At 47.8% G+C, this 18,447-nt stretch overlaps 2 protein-coding genes across 15 annotated transcripts in view; both read right to left on the bottom strand.

Annotated features, from left to right (window-relative positions):
• SYCE1L (synaptonemal complex central element protein 1 like) overlaps positions 1 to 8,103 on the bottom strand; it is a 27,340-nt gene extending 19,237 nt beyond the window's left edge. For 12 of the 13 annotated variants that reach the window (XR_008514699.1, XM_054534165.1, XM_054534170.1 and 9 more), the window contains exons 1-2: positions 8,004 to 8,096; positions 1,139 to 1,198 (exon numbers count right to left, since the gene is read on the bottom strand). Coding sequence is in view for 12 of the 13 variants with exons in the window: in XM_054534165.1 (XP_054390140.1) it covers positions 1,139 to 1,198; positions 8,004 to 8,064 (121 nt within the window). In the remaining variant the exon portion in view is untranslated. Of the gene's footprint in view, positions 1 to 1,138; positions 1,199 to 8,003 lie in introns of all 13 variants that reach the window. The other variant, XM_024233628.3, reaches the window with a different exon arrangement.
• Positions 7,863 to 18,447, bottom strand: MON1B (MON1 homolog B, secretory trafficking associated). 2 transcript variants are annotated; one of them, XM_024233626.3, is made up of 6 exons: positions 16,261 to 18,447; positions 15,886 to 16,043; positions 13,757 to 14,083; positions 12,377 to 13,196; positions 11,849 to 11,996; positions 7,863 to 9,410 (listed from the first exon to the last, which is right to left on the bottom strand). In XM_024233626.3, exons 2-6 carry the CDS (start codon positions 16,031 to 16,033, stop codon positions 9,210 to 9,212), a joined length of 1,644 nt encoding a protein of 547 aa, XP_024089394.1. In that variant the 5' UTR covers positions 16,034 to 16,043; positions 16,261 to 18,447; the 3' UTR covers positions 7,863 to 9,209. The 2 variants fall into 2 exon arrangements, with proteins under 2 accessions (XP_024089394.1, XP_024089395.1); XM_024233627.3 differs by having other exon boundaries at positions 16,295 to 18,447.

Below are 18,447 nucleotides of genomic sequence, written 5' to 3'. Positions count from 1 at the left end.
TTAGATGTAACTCTGAGTGTGGTGTGAGCCAATGGAGACGTCCCATCTGCCCCGCCCTGTCAAAGGCCAGGCAGGAAGGGTTGTCACTCTGTCAGTCTGGGCTCTGGTACTGGCCTCATCTGAGAAATGGGGAAACCCTGCTTTTACACTGCTGGTGGCAGCTTGCGAGTTTCCCAGTGACAGGGTGATCACTATCCCTTTAGGGAGTCACCTCTAACTTCTCATAGCCCCTGTTTCAGTGCTCTGTATGCAGAAGACTTCCTTCTCATCCCTCTCTGGCTTCAAGGTTGCCAACATGGAACTGGGGCAAAAAGCTGCCCAACCCTTGCCAGGTCTCACTGCTGACCCCTCAGACGCTCTGGGGTTAATAAACTCAGACCATGGATTTTCCGAGGTCACCAACTCCAGCTTCTGTGATTTCCAGGAGAGTGGGTGCTCTCCACGGTGCTGATTATGACTGACAGAAATCTCTGGGTGTCTTTGTTTTACTGGAAATGATCAGGTTGGGTCACTGCATTTCTGGCCCTGCAATTTCTCTCCCTAATTTTACCGTAGGCAGCAGTCCCAGTGCACTTCTTCTGCAGGCAGCCACAGAATGGGAGAGGCGGAGGCTGCTGCTTTTGTTTGGAATAGACTGATGTGATAGTATTTTAAGATGAGAATGGGCTGGGGGTCTAACCTCTGGCCAGCACTGCCTCAGCTCTGATGTAGATTCTGGGTGCACACTGGCTCCCAGGTTTCCCGCAAAAAGCAAAGCAAGGTGGAAAACCAGCTGCATTGCCATTTGTATGTAAAGGGAGGACAAAAAATATACATCCATGAATGCATTTTTTAAAAATCTCTGGAAAGATACTTAAGAATTGAAAAACAATAGCTGCTTGCCCGTGAGTCAGGGAAATGGATGACTGGTGTGTGGGGGGAGTAGGGATGGTGGTGGAACTGGTTTTTCCATTCCTTTAAACTTCTTGAATTTTGAACTGTGGGACTGTATTCTTGGTTCAAATAATTAAATTGTATAAGAGGGAGAAAGTGCAATGGGATAATTTCCTGAGGTTGTGAGTTGAGTGGGCTGAATTTGTACCAAGTCTTTCTGACTTGAAACCCCAGGCTGAGGCTCAGAAACAAAGAGACACATGACCTTTCTGCAGCTTTATCACCATTGCCAGCACGTCTTCAGGCTTCAAAGATTTGGCTTGCCCTGTAGAAAGGAAAATCAAAATTACAGGACACAGCGAGAGTGAGACGGGAGACAGAAGGGAGGTAGGAAGTCCCAGTGAGCTCTGCAGACACCCGTGGGCTGGGGCTAAGGATGGGATGAGGGACAGGTTTCCATCCGAGGCAGGGACCCCGTCTCTTGCCCTTGAGGTTTATAGTGTGTGCTAGATAAATCAGGATCCCTAAAGGTCAGCTTCTCCCTGAGGGGTTAAAAGACACCACCACAAACTTCCCCTTAATGAAACTCAGGGGTGAGAGAAGGGAATGCATGTTTGCTGATGCTGCTGTTCAAGATCATTATGAAGTTCTAACCAGAACAATAGGGCAGGAAGATTTCATATGAATTTCTTTGAAATAATTATAGCTCATTATTTATAAATTCTTAATGAACTGATAGATCTAGGTAACAGTTACTAATGGCTACTAACATCAAAAAAAGACAACTGGATATTATGAGCCTCTCTCTTTTTCTTTTTATACCCTGCAGCTCCAGCTCAAAGGATTTTCATTTTTATTTTTAATATAGAGAGTTTACTTCAGCTAAGTTTGAGGACTGCAGCTTAGGATGCACTTACAAGCTGCCTTGGGGAGTGCTCCCTATGAGCCTCTAGATGGAGGAACACAACACGGCTGATGAAGGATTTTTGCCCCAAAACCCCCCACCTTTTGGTGTGGGGAATCTCATCAGGTTTCCACATCTAAATATGAATTCAGAGGAAATACAAAGGGCAGGAAAACACATTAAATGACACCACTGGGGATGCGCTCAACATCATGTGGACTGTGGGAAACTGCACAGGAAAACCTGGTTTCTTCCACAAATAAGTTGTAAAGAAGAAAATGAGGGAGAGGGAAAATCCTACAGATTAAAAAAGACTTGAGGCATATATCAATCAATTAAATGAACAGACCTTACTTGAACCCTGATTCACCACACTTTTCACCATATACACTTCTATGTATATATGTATGTGTGTGTGTGTGTGTGTGTGTGTATATATATATATATTTACTTCTGTGTATATTTTAACATGAGCCTGTGTTACTTCTAAAATTCAAACAAGAAAAACCACACGAAAATATTAACATAAAAACAACCTTAAGTCTTGAAATCAGTGGTAAAAGTCAAATCTCAGTGACCTATGCCTCTCTAAGGAAAATTGAACAGAGAAGATGAAAGGCAGCTCACAAAACATGATAGCCAAAAAGTTAATGAAGAAATGCTTACCCACAATAGTATACAGTGAAAATTCCCTCTCCCTCAGATTTTAAGTTCTCCAATTCTCCTCCTCAGAGGCCACTAGCATTACAAGCTATGTGTAGGTACTTGGAGATAATTCAATGTATATACAAATATACCTCTCACATTTTCTTTCTTTCTTTTTTTTTTTTTGAGATGGAGTCTTGTTTTGTCACCCAGGCTGGAGTGCAGTGGCACGATCTCAGCTCACTGCAACCTCTGCCTCCCAGGTTCAAGCGATTCTCCTGCCTCAGCCTCCTGAGTACCTGTCACTAAAGGCGCACGCCGCCACACCTGTTTAATTTTTTGTATTTTAGTAAAGATGGGGTTTTACTGTGTTCCCCAGGCTGGTCTCGAACTCCTGAGCTCAGGCAAACCTCCTGCCTCGGCCTCCCAAAGTGCTAGGATTACAGGCGTGAGCCACCATGGCCCGCCACATCCCACATTTTCTATGTAAGTGGTAGCATGTTGTACGTGATGCACCCCATCTTGTATTTTTCATTTGACAATGTACACCAGTGATCTTTTTATTCTTTTAAGTGGCTGCATGGCATTCCACTGTGTGGATATACCGTAATTTCAAAGCAATATCCTATTGATGATATTTAAGCTGTTTACCTTATTTTGCTGTTACAAAGAATGCCACAATGACCATCTGCATTTGTGTTGTCAGGCTGCCATAACAAAGTACCACAAACTGGGTCTTCCCTGTCTGTGTCTTCACCTGCCACTCTCATATTTTTATGTGTCTATATTTCCCTCTACTTATAAGAACACCAGCCATTGAATTATGGCCGTCCCTAATCCAATGTGACCTCATCTTAACTAATTATAACTGCAAAGACCCTACTTCCAAATAAGTCACATTTCTGAAGTTCTGGTGGACATGAATTTTGGAGGGACACAATTTAACCTAGTACACCATCCTTGTGCATTATTCCTTGTGCTTGCATTAGAGTACATCTACTGGGTACACATAGAGTACTACCAAGATGCTACCTGGTGGATCAAAGGGAATGTATATTATGGAATTTGGCTGATAGGAAATTGCTTTTCACCTGTCTCAGGCCCAAAAATCACACTCTTACCGGGAAAGTATGTTTTTAATCTTCTTCATTTTTTTTTGCCAACTGGACAGGCAAAAACTGTTTCATTTCAAACTTTCTGATGAATAAATACCAAAACCTTATTCATTTCCTCTTGATCAGAAATTCCACTCCTAGGAATGTGTCTTAAGGACATAATTAAGAATGGTGGGCGAGATGTTGTTTTACCGCTTATAATTTTAAACTTGGAAGTGATGGCCCGGTGCAGTGGCTCACGCTTGTAATCCCAGCACTTTGGGAGGCTGAGGCGGGTGGATCACCTGAGGTCAGGAGTTCAAGACCGGCTTGGCCAACGTGGCAAAACCCCGACTCTACTAAAAATACAAAAATTAGCTGGACGTGTTGATGCACGCCTGTAATCCCAGCTACTCGGGAGGCTGAGGCAGGAGAATCACTTGAACCTGGGGGATGGAGGTTGCAGTGAGCTGAGATGGCACCATTGCACTCCAGCCTGGGCAACAAGAGCAAAACTCCATCTCAAAAAAAAAAAAAAAAAAAAAGGAAGTAACTTGAAGATAACTTAGGGGATTAATTACAGCATGTTTGTAGGATGAAATTCTTTGCAGCCATTAAAATCCATGTTGTAAATCAGGGTTTTTTTAACCTGAGCTTATTAGATCTTTTTTGAAATATTTGGTGGTATGTTCACCTTCTTTATGTCTTTTTGTTTAGCCTGAAATCCTTTATAAATTAGTACGTATTATTTTAATTTTTAAATTAAATAAACACATGTAGAATAACTTACACAACAAACAAATGTGGAAGAATAAAACAAAAAGGAAAAGTCTCCCCTCACCAGCAGCCCCTTCTCCAAGTCGCTCCCCTTCCCAGAAGTAACCACTGCCAGCAGTTCGGTGACAACACTTGGTCTTTTAGTAAAATACATTTCATGTATTGCTCTAATTTTTACTTTCTTACTAAGTAAAACTCTAAAAAAATTCAAACAAAGAAGTGACGTTAAAAATGAAATTTTCTCTTCTCTCCTTAATCCTAAATCTCACTGCTTCCCCTGATACAATCACTTCGAACAATTTGGCATGTCCTCTCCTGAGATTTTTTTAATTTTAAAAATATTCTTAATATTTTGGAAATAAGACAAAAAGTAAAGCTACTTTAATAACAAGGGGAGGTGTTTGTGATTGTTTTATTTTTAATACCTTATTATGAGAACTTTCAAATGCACAAGAGAGTAGAGAGGATATTATGATTAACTCTGATATGCTCGTTGCCCAGATCTGACAATCATTAATATTCACCCTATTTCTTTCAGCTATGTTTTTCCAGTGTCAAATTATTTTTAAGCAAGCCCCAGGCTTCTTGACATTTTATTCCCAGATACTTCATTAGGAGTCTCAACTACTTAAGGACATTTTCTTAGATGACCCCAATCCTATAATCACAACTGACAAGATTAATACTCATTAGGTAATATCTCCCACTACCCAGGCTATGCATTAATTTCCCGATTGTCTCCACATCTTTTTTATGGCTGGTATTTGCAACCATTTCTGCAAAAGCTCCATCTATGTTTTTCCTCTCTCTGCTTTCTAGTGCTAGTCATGAAATAAGGCCAAGAGTGGGTAATAAGTAAATCTTTTAAATAATCCAACTAACATTTTGACACACACACACACAAAGTCCATTACAAAAGAAAACGGCCAGCACAGTAAGAGCACCCTTTTAAACATTTTATTTTGAAATAATTTCAGATGTACACAAAAGTTGTAAAAATAGGCCACAGTGCTCCCATTTTGCCCTTATATCAGATTCCCCATTGCAGACGTCTTGGCCCATCACTCCTTACTATTCCAGTGTCTATTTCCTATATACAAAGGGAATCTACCAGGTAACCACAGTACAACAATCAAAACCTGGATGTTAATACTGATCCAATATGAATATAGGATCCTCAGTTGCCATTCAAAATTTTGCCTCTTCTCCCTTATATTTTAAAATTATATATGACTACTTACATTTTTCTAAAAGAAAAATAGAACAATAAATCACAAAAATGCCTCTACCTCTGCACTACTCCCAAAATCCAAATCCCTTGTCCAGAGTTATCACTTAGGCCTTTACCATTCAGACACTTTTTCTGTGCAACATACACAGGGCTATACCCCCCTCCATTTTTGTTTCAATCCCAACTGGCTTGTCTCTAATAAAAATACTATCTCTTTTGGAGCTCCTTGTGTGTCAATAATAATCCTATCAACTTATAATTGAATTTTAATACATTTAAATTAGAATTTTTTTTTCTGCCTCTTAAAAAAAAAATCCACCACAGAGACGCTCCACAGCATGCACACATAAACCTAGACTTGGCCATTTCTGTGACTATTTCTTGTGTTGTGCCGACATCGACACTCAAGTGACCATTCCTGGTCCATACAGTTACGTATTTGCCTTTGATTACATAGCATGGTCACTGCAGAAGTGGAAGAGCATTTTAGATGCTAAAAATACTCTGCCAAATTGCCTCTAGCAAAGCCTTTACTTTGAGTCAGCTCTCTTCCCTGAGGCAGGAAAAGGCCTGTTTCTCTACAAGGTCGTCAATACCAGATACTATTCTTCCCTTTATAAAGCCAATTTGATGAGCTAGAAATGGCAACTTGATACATCCTTCAATTTTTCCTTTGCTGGTGAAGTTAGTCATAACTTTAATTTTGAGGAATTTGAAAGGCTGATACTAAATTTTTTTTTTTAATTGCAGTGGCAGCTGCATTACACAGTTAATAAATGAGATCTATTTGCATCCGTCTGATTTCTGTCTGTCTTTTGTTGAATGCTGGCACTTAGTATGTGCCTCTAATCTAAAAGAGCTCTCTGCTCTTGAAGTTATTTCATTAGTCACACATTAAAAAATTACTGAGCGCTTACTTTACACCAAGCAGGCATTGTTTTAGGTGCAAGGGAGCGAGAGGTAAACAGTCTCTGTTCTCATGGAGCTCACATCCTAGGTCAGGCAATAAGCAATAATCATTACTTTGATGTCTGTATGGGTAGGTCTGGAAGGATGCAGTCTAATGTGTTTATTAATACAGTGGTTTAAAGAGTGTGCAGAAAAGGGTGTTCAAGATAGATAAAAGTAGGGCAGAAAGGTGACAACAGTTAAAGCATACTGATGGGTACACACGGGCTTTGTTTAAAGCTATTTTCTCTACGTTGACACCCTTTGAATATTTCTATAACAAAAAAAATGCTAGTGGCATACAAATGCATTACTGCCTTGGGAGATTTTTTTCTTCTTGTTTTCTTTTTTTTTTTTTTTTTGCTCACTCTGTCATCCGCGCTGGAGTGCAGTGGCGCAATGGCAGCTCACTGTAACCTCTGCCTCCCGGGTTCAAGCAATTCCCCTGCCTCAGCCTCCTGAGTAGCTGGGACTACAGGCGCCCGCCACCACACCCGGACAATTTTTGTATTTTTAGTACAGACGAGGTTTCGCCATGCTGGCCAGGCTGGTCTCAAACTCCTGACCTCAGGTGACCCACCCGCCTCGGCCTTCCAAAGTGCTGGGATTACAGGCATAAGCCACCAAGCCCGGCCAAGGGAGAATTTTTTCTTTTTTTCTTTTTTTTCTTTTGAGACGGAGTCTCACTCTGTCACCCAGGCTGGAGTGCAGTGACATGATCTCAGCTCACTGCAACCTCCGCCTCCTGGGTTCAAGCGATTCTCCTGTCTCAGCTTCCTGAGTAGCTGCGATTACAGGCCCACACCACCGCGCCCGGCTAATTATATATATATATACACATACACTCATATATATATGTATATGTATATATAGTTTTTTAGTAGAGACGGGGTTTCACCATGTTGGTCAGGCTGGCCTCGAACTCCTAACCTCGTGATCCGCCCGCCTCGGCCTCCCAGTGCTGGGATTACAGGCGTGAGCCTCCATGCCCGGCCTGAGATTTTTTTTTCTTTTGGATGGAATACAATTTCCAAGTGTCTAGGCCGACACCCCTCCACCCTCCTTTGCCTGTCATTCAAGTCAATACTCTGGAGAAAAGAGGCTGTGGGGGAGGCCATGTTCGATTAGGAGGTTTAAGAGTCCATCAAAGTGTCATATGTGTTAGGTGTGAAACGGCGACACTGGGAATTACTGTTAATAAGGGGTGGCTCCAGCAAGGTGATTTTTATGAGAACATCCCCACCGCCCCACTTTTGTTTGAAGACTTTCGTACTGAACTACGTGTTGTTTACTTTCAACAATGTATACACTAGAGTTGACAAAAGTTAATCTCGGTGATAAGAATATGCCTGTTAATTTATCTCCACTCTGCTGAACGGTTAAAAAATTGTTTTTCTTCAATAACAAAAGGCTTAACACTTTATTTAAAAAAAATTAGAGTATCATTATTTCATTATTGTAATGGGACGAATCCTCCCTCCTTTCTGCCCTGGTTGGAGAGAAAGGAGTGCAGCCCACTTGCCCTCAATACCTTCAGCCTCCTCAGCGGCTTCTGGCGCCTCCACATTCAGAGGTTTCAGCTTCCCCGCCATTTTCCGACGCAGAGCCTGCGCGCGAGCCTTGCTTGATGACTGGTTAAAAAAGAAACCACGTGAGGGTGAAAGGCTTTTCAGCGCGCAGGCGTGCAACCCGCGGTTACGCCATTGGTTGAATCAGGAGTCAGCTCTGGGCAGGCGCGGAACACACTGCGGCCCTGATTGCCAGCACACATGCTGCAGCCTTGAGGCTGTAACTCCACAAACAAGGGCAGAACTAGGGTAATGGCCAGTTGGGGAGTGAGGGTAGTGTGCACACATACAAAACCCTAGGGAGGTCTCTCCTGCTTTAGGCTGCTTGTCTTGTGCAGGTTGTCAAAGTCTGGGACAGATGTGCATGTGCTATGTGGTGGTACACAATAGTTCGAGTCTGTTTTCGTTTACAAATCTTCATCAAAGAGTTCATGAAAGAGGGTTACTTATCTCTGTTTCACAGAGGAGTAAAATGAGGCTTAGAGGCTAAGTGCATCTCCTATGTAAAAATGCTGGATTTCAGCCACTGTGTGCAGTCAGGTGCTGTGTCCTGGGTTCCACAGGTGGACACTGGAGGCCACCTTCTCATTAATGTTAGCAGCAGCCAGCATTGAGTGGGGAGTCATTTCTGGCAGGGTAAAGATGAAGAAAAGTACAAGAAGGGCAAAGGAATATCCTTGTGGGTCTTACTTTTAGGCCTTTTATGTAGTTTTTTTCTTTAAAATACCCTCAGGCCAGTTCCAAGCATAGCCTGGCCCTGAAGTGCCAATTCCAGCACCCCTGTGGGCCACCCTAGACACCTTGGCCAGATCTGGACACTCAAGGCTGAGATTCAACTAGGAGGCAGACCACGGAAGCAAGTTTGGAGGGGACAGTCCCTGACAGACGCTAGAGCATCATCCAAGTGGAGGAGATGAGACAGAGGGAAGGGAGAGGGAGGCCTAAGGATTTCCCCAGAGTAGGAGGTGCATGACCGGGCAGGGAAAGCAGCCTGCTTGCCTGGCGGCTGCCACCATCTCTCTCATCGGCAGGCCCTCAGACCTTGCCCCATTGCTTAGGGAGACAATGACTGGCCATGGACACACCACCACACACATTTCCAGGGTAGACAGAAGGTAAAAAACAAAGGTGGTTGCTCCCAGCACTGCCTGGTCTGGGAGCTCCAACTATCAGAGTCCAGTGAACAAGCCATTATGGGCAGCTTGGTCCGTAGAGGTGGCTGGTGGTGTGGAGTACTTGGGTGGGTAACGAATGAAGAGCCGGTCCTCCTCTTTCTTCACCCAGCGCAGGAGTTTGGTCACTACCAAGATTGCACCTGCCTTGGTCACCAGAGGGCTGAGGCAGGTATAGAGCTCGAATTTGGAGGTCACCTGGGGGTTTGGGAGGAGACAGAGTCAGATGGGCCAGAGCTGGCTATGGACAATCCTGCCTACCCCAGTGCAGCTGCATGTCTGCCTCCTGCAACCTGGAACCTGTACCTGGCAGCACCTCCTACCGGGTGCTGCCTAGATACTGGGCTAAGGTAGGTAAGCTGATATTGTGCAATTTCAGCTGGACCTAGTGACTTCAACTGGGTGATGCTGGTTGTGTGTGTGGGTACTCACTAGACCTGTTTGCTCATTGGGGACTGGGGAAAACAGTAACAATGTTTAATATTCTGTCAGTAACCTATTGTGTACAAGGTCCTGCTCTAAGCTCCTACAACTATGTTTTCATCATCTACAGCCAGGGAATAATATAAAGAGGAACTCAATTTATGCCTCATACCACATGGAGAGGCCTGACCCCACAAAGTCACTAGCACCTTTCCTGTGCCACCTCCCAGAGCTCTCCCCTTCACTCCCTCTGCTCCAGCCACTCTACCCTTTCCTTGCTATTCCTCAAACATAGCCAGGCTCAGTCCCACCTCACAGCATATCAGTCCTTTCCCTCTGCCAGGTGTACTCTTCCTCCTAATATCCATGTAGCTCAATACCTCCCTACTCCACTCAGATGCCATCTGCTCAGGGAGGCCACCCTGATCACTTGGTTTAAAATTCTGCTCCTAACATATTTTTTTTTGTTTGTTTTAGTTTTTTTGTTTTTGACATAGAGTATCACTCTGTTGCCCAGGCTGGAGTGCAGTGGCACAGTCTCGGCTCACTGCAACCTCCGTGTGCCAGGTTCAAGCGATTCTCCTGCCTCAGCCTCCGGAGTAGTTGGGATTACAAGCGCATGCCACCACACCCAGCTAATGTTTTGTATTTTTAGTAGAGATGGGGTTTCACCCTGTTGGCCAGGCTGGTCTCGAACTCCTGACCTTGTGACTCGCCACCCCCCCCCCCGCCACCCCCAACCCCAACCCCACTCGGCCTCCCAAAGTGCTGGGATTATAGGCATGAGCCACCGTGCCTGGCCCATATCTTGGTTTTAAAATTCCAATCTCTACTAAAAGGTACAAGGGCTCCATGGAAAAATGGCTGAGTTGAGGACTGGAATAGAGAAAGTCAAGTAAGATGTGCTCATATAGTGAAGGGGACGTGTCACAGACACAGGGATCAGCCTGGCTAAATCAGGCTACCCACTGGCTAAATCAGAGGCAATTTGAACACCAAAATAAATACTAGAGAAGGATTTTACCTCACTGAATTAAAGAAAAATCCATGAGATAATATTGACAGAAAATTAAAAATTCAATAAATAGGAGAAGGAAAAGTTATTCCTTTTTTTTTTTGAAATGGAGTCTTACTCTGTCGCCCAGGCTGGAGTGCAGTGGCACAATCTCGGCTCACTGCAACCTCCGCCTCCCAGGTTCAAGCGATTCTCCTGCCTCAGCCTCGTGAATAGCTGGGACTACAGGTGCACACTACCATGCCCAGCTAATTTTTGTTTTTTTAGTAGAGATGGGGTTTTGCCATGTTTGCCAGGCTGGTCTCGAACTCCTGACCTCAAGTGATCAGCCTGCCTCAGCCTCCGAAAGTGCTGGGATTACAGGTGTGAGCCATCATGTCCGGCCCCATGTTACTCTTTATAGTAAAATCCCAGCCAATAAATGTAGAAAGAATGATGGAGTTAGGAAAACCACCATCTGACCAGGTGTGGTTTTCACCACGCCCTTTATAACTCTTTATAAATATAAATATAAAAACTCTTTATATTGTTTTTGCACCTTCTAAGTCTAAAGTTATTTGAAAATGAAAGTTAAAAAAATTTAAAAACAAAATTCTTAGCCTAGGACAATGCCTGATTCACAGCAGTCATGCAATAAATTAATAAATATGCATTACATGGCAGGTGCCATTTCTGATGAGGTCCCCTTCACTGGCCTCCCTTAGTAGCTGACCTTTAGCAAACCCATAGGAAGTGAAGGCTGGAGCCCAGAGGAGACCAAAGGGAAGGATACCCCAGGTGGAGGGCACAGCAAGGGACCACGCCTGTAGTGTCTGAGGAGTGCTGGGGACTCATGGAGTCACAATGAGCTGGTGATGAATGGGGTACCTACAGACACATGGATTGGGCTGCTGGGGAATCGGCAGGCACAGCAATGGTAGTTAACGGGGCCTCTGGAAAGTCAAAGACACTGTCTTGATTGCTAATCGGGGAGAAACACACAGGAGGGTGAGGCTAATGTCAGATTAGAGACATGGTCATTAGTTGTCAGGGGCTTCAAAGATGTGTGTGTAAAGGCAGGGACAGTGTCGCAGGCAAGGCACAGCCCAGCCAGAGGCCTGCTGTGTGTGGTGGAGGCGCTATGGCTGGAGGGGATACAATATGGGGAAAGGAGGCTTGAAGTGGGGAATTAATTCACTCAGAGGCCTGCCCAACTTACCCAGGCCAGTAGTGTCTCCTTCTCAGCCACGTGGTAAATGAGGCGCAGGGGTCGGGAGGTGCTGTGGAGACGAGCATGCAGGCGGTGGTACAGGTCCGATAGCCGCTGCCGCTCCTCCTCTCTGCTGTAGGGGGCCTCTAGCTCAGGGCTGCCATGATGGAGGGAGGTGGAGGGCAAGATTAGTCCAGGGCCTTCTTGGCTGGCCCATTTCCTCCCTCAGTCTAGAGATTTCAATTAAGTTAGGGAGCTGAGCCTCTCCCATGAGACTTGAGGATTCTCAGGGGTCGGAGGCTGACCTTCCCTCATCAAACTAGGGGATTCCCTGAGTACTAGGGCCCTGCTCTCCACCAGAAGAGGGGGATTCCTTTAGGTCTGTGGCTGATGCTCCATCATCAGACAGAGACTTGTTCTCTTCCCTCTTTCTTAAGCATGGCCGGTTATCTCTCCTGAGTCACATCCCTGAGATGCTGAACTTCCTGCTTTGACAGGCCTTCCCACCCAGCCAGTTGCCTTAGGGTCAGGGCCTACCTGGTAAACTGGGGCAGTTGGCGGTGGTGGTCAGGTATGTCCAGCGGCTTATACAGGAAGTGCCGGAGGCCCGGCGCCCCCACAGCCTGCACACTGTAGGCAGGAGCACTGGCTGATGAGGCATTAGAGAAGCTGGCAGCCTCCCCAAGGGCACGCATGGCACCGAGGGCATGCATCCCATCTTCGACCAGGCGCCGGCAGGCGGCCATGGCATGGAAGGCTTCACGTTGGGTGCCAAGCAGCAGCAAGCAGACGGGCATAGCATCCAGGCGGGCCACGTAGGCATAGAAAAAACCATCAGGGTTGAAGCGGGGCAGGCACACAGGTGCCCAAGCCTCACCCGCCGCAAAGGCTGGTGCACCCACCCAGTCGAGCAGCAACTGCAGGTCAGCTGGGTCCAGCCGGCACTCGGCCAGCACATTCCGCTCCTGGGCTGCTGTTATCAGTCGACCGCCTACTGCCAGCACTGACAGCGCCAGACCAGGCGCTGTGCAACGTCGGAGGAGCGCACCCAGTGCGTCTCGCAGCGGGCGGGCAAGGGGCACACAGCGCACGGCACCCAGGAGAAGGGCTCCTGGGTCCTGCTCCATACTGTCCAGAAGTCGGTCCAGTGTGCGCTCTGAGCCAGCCAGCAGGCGGCGGAGGTCATAGTTCTGCTTGTGTGCGAAGATGCGGGCGACACTTGCACGTGTAAGTGTGCTCACGATCTGTGCGTGCACAGCTAGCAGCTCCCCCCGCAGCTGGGCTGCTGACTGAGAAGTCCGTGACATGGCCACGAGCAACAGTGGGCCCTGTTGTAGGAACACCAGCTTGTGGTCCTCTGGGGAAGGAAGGGGTAAGAAGGGGGGGTACAGCTGGATCAGGAATGACCAGGGGGAGACAGTGGGGCTCTTCCGCCCTCTCCTACCATACACACACTGGGCCGGAGTCCACATGCTCACTCTGTGGGCCCCTGGACTGGGGTAAGGACAAGCTGGAGGAATCTGGACATTTGCAGAGACATGATGGGATGGACAAAGGAACAGGTAGGTTAGATACACAGCACAGAGCAGGGGCAGGCGGGGAGAGATGGTACAAGGGCCGACACAGAGCCAGAAAGACACAGCTCAGCCACACAGCCCCCACAGTCATCCTCTCAGATGACACAGAAGTATCCAGCTAGTCACTCAGATCCCAGCAAGTCAATCATTCAGAAACCAGCAGGCCAGACAGAGATGAACCCCCCACCTCCCACCACTGACAGTTAGAGCCCTGGCTGACCATCCACACACATGGACCCAACCCTGGCTGGCTGGATAGTGCCTGAGGCAGACAGACCTACCCGTACCAGCCATATTCCCGGTCACTGTCCCCCATTCTGCCTCCCACCTGTTTGCTCACCAGCGTAGATGGCACGGATGGCATCTCCTGCACTCTGCACAAAGGACACCAGGGCGGTCATTACACCCATGGTAGCCGACAGCGCCTCCACACTACCGTACCGCGAGTAGATGGGCTTGCCAGCCTCACTCAGCACAAACACATGCTTCCGCTGGTTGCGCCACTCCTCATCACTGGGGTCCCCGCCCTGGCCTCCAGAGCTAGTCTCAGGGCTACGTGTGGGACTATTCTCAGGGGCTGCAGGACTCCAGAGCCGAGAGGTGCTTGACAGGGCCTCTGACGGGGGCGGTGGTGATGGGCTGGGTGGCTGGTCCTTGTCCTTGGATCCTGAAATGGAGCCCCTGGTGGGTCATCTGCATGTGAACTCCTAACTAACCCCACATCCCCAAGGACCCACCAAATATCTACTAGCCCCTCCATGACCCCTGCATGCTGACGCAGAACTCCAAGTGTCTCCTATGCCCCTCAATGACCAATGACTGCCCTAGGACCCCGCAAGGATCTCCACTAACACTTAGGTTCCAATGATCTTCCTAAAACCCTAATAAACCAACATATTCTCATTGTTATTCCACTGGACCTGCTATGTTCCTACAGACCAATTACTTCCCTTTCAATAACTGTCATTCCAAAGTCTTCAAAGCACCCCATTGACTCTGGATGACGATTATTCATCTTCAATGATCCCCCATTAACTCTTCTGACCCCTATTTTTTCTCCTGATATCTGCTCACCCAATGGCCACCATTAACATCTATTAATATCTTAAGTGTCTGAATGCCCCAACCCCCGCCACTACCCTATCAGTGATGTCCACTGATACCTGATGACCCTACTAACTCTCCTGGCCACCCATTTATATTCTTGGTAATGTCCACTATTTCTCCCAATGACTGTCGTTAATATCCACTAACACCCAGATATCTAGGACTCCTCTAATCCACTATTCACTCCCACTGTGGTTCACAAACACCCCAGTGACCCCACAATAACAATCATTAACACCTGGTTTTTCAATGACCCTCCATGACTGCCCTGATCCACAATTTATTCTACTCCATGTCCACTCCCCCCATCCCCAACAATGACCATCATTAAGCTCCACTAACACCCAGCACTGCAGAGACCTTCAGTCATTCCCCTGACCACCTTCAATCTCATTGATATCCACTCCCCTCCCTACAGTAACCATCATAATATCCACTAACACACAAGACTTTAATGACTTCCACTGCCCCTACCCATGACCATCATTAACATTCACTAAAACCCACAACTTCAACAGCCCCTACTGACACATCCATTTATTCCCATTGATTTCCATTCATCCCCCAATGACAAACATTATTGTCCATGCGCAACTATGTCTCAATAGTTTTCCCATAAAATCCCAATAATTGCATATTCTGTCATTGACATTCACTGACACTCCCATGTCCCCAAATATCATTACTCCCTCCTAATAACTGCTCTTACCTGCTATTAATTCCCAAGTCCTCAACCTCCCTACCCACATTTATTCTCAGTGATGTCCACTGATCCTTCCCAATGACTCCATTTACATCCACTAATTCCAAAGTGATCAATGGCACAGACTTCTCAGGGACTTCCATTAAATCCCAAATGAACTACTTTACACATCCACTAACATTTGGTTCCTTAAAGACTTCCCCAACAGCCTACCAGTGACTTCAATGATGTAAATACTCTGAGTGCCCATCGAACGCCACTGATTCCCCTTCCCACTTATTTAATAAATAACACCCTACTCCTCAAAAACACTAACTTCTCAACAGTCCTCCTCGGAGTCTATTGACTTTCTTCAGCGCATTCTTTGACCTAAACACTCTAAATCCTCAGTGACCCTCTTTGGTCCTAACAGCCCCCTTTTTGATTCCTCAATGACCTAAACTCACACCAAACCCCCAGTGAACATCCGTTGACACCCAATGACTTCCTCAATGATGTAAACTGCACCATGTGTCCACAGTGACCTCCTCCCGACCCAGCGATGTTAATTTAAGCCACTTCTCTTGAGTCCCAAAAGACTCCCTACTGGTCACCCACCCCCGTCCAACAATGACAACTCCTAAGGATTCCTTTTAAGACCCCACTAAGTGGAGTCATACCTGTTTCCTCCAGGCCCACGTCTTCGGGATCCGGCGGGACCGCGTGAACCCCTCCACCTTCTCTAGCTTCCTCACTGGGGAACTGCGTGTCCTCCAAGTCCTCCGCGCCCCCGGGGGCCGGGGCAGCAGTGTCTCCTCCGACCTCCATCTGCACATCCCTGAGGGGGAGGGGAATCGAGGGTGACGGGCGGTGAAAGAAACTTCTGAAAAGCCTTTATAGAGTCAGGCCCCCTTGGACACACTCCTCCTGCTCATTTCCCCACGGATTTCAATAGGACGAGACATTCAAAATCATGCCCAAATACATCCCCCCTCCCACACTTTCCGAAAAGAGGAGACGCTACTGGGCCTCAGGAAATAGAGATATACAAACACCTGTTTTAACCCCGAATCTCAATTGGCCGGATACCATTACTTCCCCGTAGCGGCGGTGGCATCACACTTCCGGGTGCGGCCGGGGAGGTGCCACACTTCCGGGTGCGACGCCTGCCAGAAGACACTTCCGGTTGCGGAGCTTTATTGGCTCCTCGCGGCGTCCCTCTGCTGCCGCCTACGGGTGTCCCCTCATAGTTGAGATGGCGCGGGCCACTTCCGGATCTACGTCAGGTCTGTTCGGGAGCTCAATCAGACCTCTCTGCACTCCTTTCAACGGATCTGGCTACGGCTGCTAACCGGGGAGAGCGAGGCCCACTTCGCTTACCGGTGGTTGGCGTGAGGGGAGGGCGCGGCTCGCTCTAGCCAATCCCGGAGTACATAGGGTGCGACCGCCTTCTTTCTGGGCCAATCGAGATAAGCCGCCTTATTTCCCCGCTGTCTACTCCCCCCGCCAAACCCTAACCAATACTGTGCGTTGTGTTGCGTTTGCACCCGCCCATGCATTGATTGACATCTCCCTCGACTCAATCGAAGGCTCGAGCCTATTCCTTGTTTCCCAAGGGGACTTTTGGAGCCTAAGTCCGGATGGATACCTGTGCCGGACCCACAAACGGGCTCTCCCAGAACTGAGGCAACTCCACTTTCTCTTATTCCTTAACCCTGCCAAGAAAGTCAAGGGAGGGGAGAGGCGCGAATGCTTGACGGGCAGTCGCCGCTTCTAATCAGCGTGCCGCGCCAAGTCTGGTCAGTCTGTAGGACTCGGATCCTAAAGTAAGAGGCAGGTCTCGCAGGAGGAACTATTCGTTGGTCTCTCCGTGTTCACCCAAAGGGCTCGGCGGCCTTTGGAAAAAAGGAAGCGTGAGTCACGGACATCCTCGTGGTGCCTGGCTAGGGGGTTGCGAAGGCAAAGCTCAGGCTGATTTAGATTTGTCCAGACCCGCAAAAAGCCCGGCTGACCTCATTTGCGTGGGCAGCGTCAGCGGGCAGAACCGTGCAGAGCAAAGCCCAGGCCCACCGGGGGTGCGTGTGTGGGCGCGGCCAAGAGGCCGCTGAGTCCTGATTGGCCGAAGACAAGGCCGCGCCGTTCTCCGCGCGCCGCCCTTGGCTAGCACGACGGCCCCTGCAGCTGCGGCCCGTCGCCTGTAAGGTCTACTGTTCCCTGGAAAGTAGAGCGCAGCCGCCGGATAGGATCTTACTCGGGTGTTGCCAGCAGCCGCAGTCTGCAAGCTGCCAGGGGTTTGGGCTGCCAGGGGAAGGAAGGCGGTCCTAGCTGACAATTTTAGCCTGAGGGCGAACGCAGGTGTAGACGCGCCTGGTCTAGACTGCCCATCTCCTTTGCTCTAGGCGTCTCTAACTCTGTCTCTTCCTGCGACTCTCCGAGCCTGTCTCGGGGTGTCTGCCTGCGCCCCTGTCTCTTCCTGTATTTGTGTCTCTGAATGTGTAAATGGACACCTTTACTCATCCACGTGCGCTTTCCTTCCTCATCTCCCTACCTCCGCCTCTTTCTCTAGGTCTCGGTCTCTCGGTCGTTCTTTAGCTTTCTCTCCGGCATTTCACTTACTTCCCACCCTCTCCCAGGGCAGAACAGCGGCGCCCCAGGGGCCCTCGAGGGCCTATCGGATCCCGCAGCTCCGTACCCTGCCGAGTTCCCACGTCTACCTGCAGCTGGGGGAAGAACTCCGCCAGCCCTGGGCAGGGGCGGGCACTCACTTGGACCAGGACCCGCCCGACGCCCCCGGTCCGCCGGGCGAACGGGTCGTCACTTCCTGTGATCAGTTTGGGAAAAGGCCTGGGCCACGGACGAGTGTGGGAACCCAGGGTTCGAATTCCCGCCCCGACGCTGCTTCCGGACCGAAAGCTCCCTGAACGCCTTGCCCCAAGTGCCCTGGGCCTCGGTTTCTCCACCAGTGAAACAATGATGGGAATCGCTTGACGTGAAGTGAGTGGAGGTGCTGGCGCACTTCGAGTGATTGCTAAGTGGAAGCCTTTGGTACTAGTTAGGATAATTATTTTAATTACAGTATAGTTAGGGTAATGAACTCCAAATACCAATGTAGCACATGTGCCTTATATACAATAGGTAATCGATAAGTAATAAATATTAAATTTATATAACAGAAACAATAAATTTATGTGCATACAAAATATATTTACCTAATACATTTAGAAGTACATAATATATAATAA

Source organism: Pongo abelii, chromosome 18 (assembly GCF_028885655.2).
Source record: "Pongo abelii isolate AG06213 chromosome 18, NHGRI_mPonAbe1-v2.0_pri, whole genome shotgun sequence".
NCBI classification, from domain to species: Eukaryota; Metazoa; Chordata; class Mammalia; order Primates; family Hominidae; genus Pongo; species Pongo abelii.
Note: the sequence above shows the minus strand (reverse complement) of the source record. Positions and strands in the feature narration are given on the sequence as shown.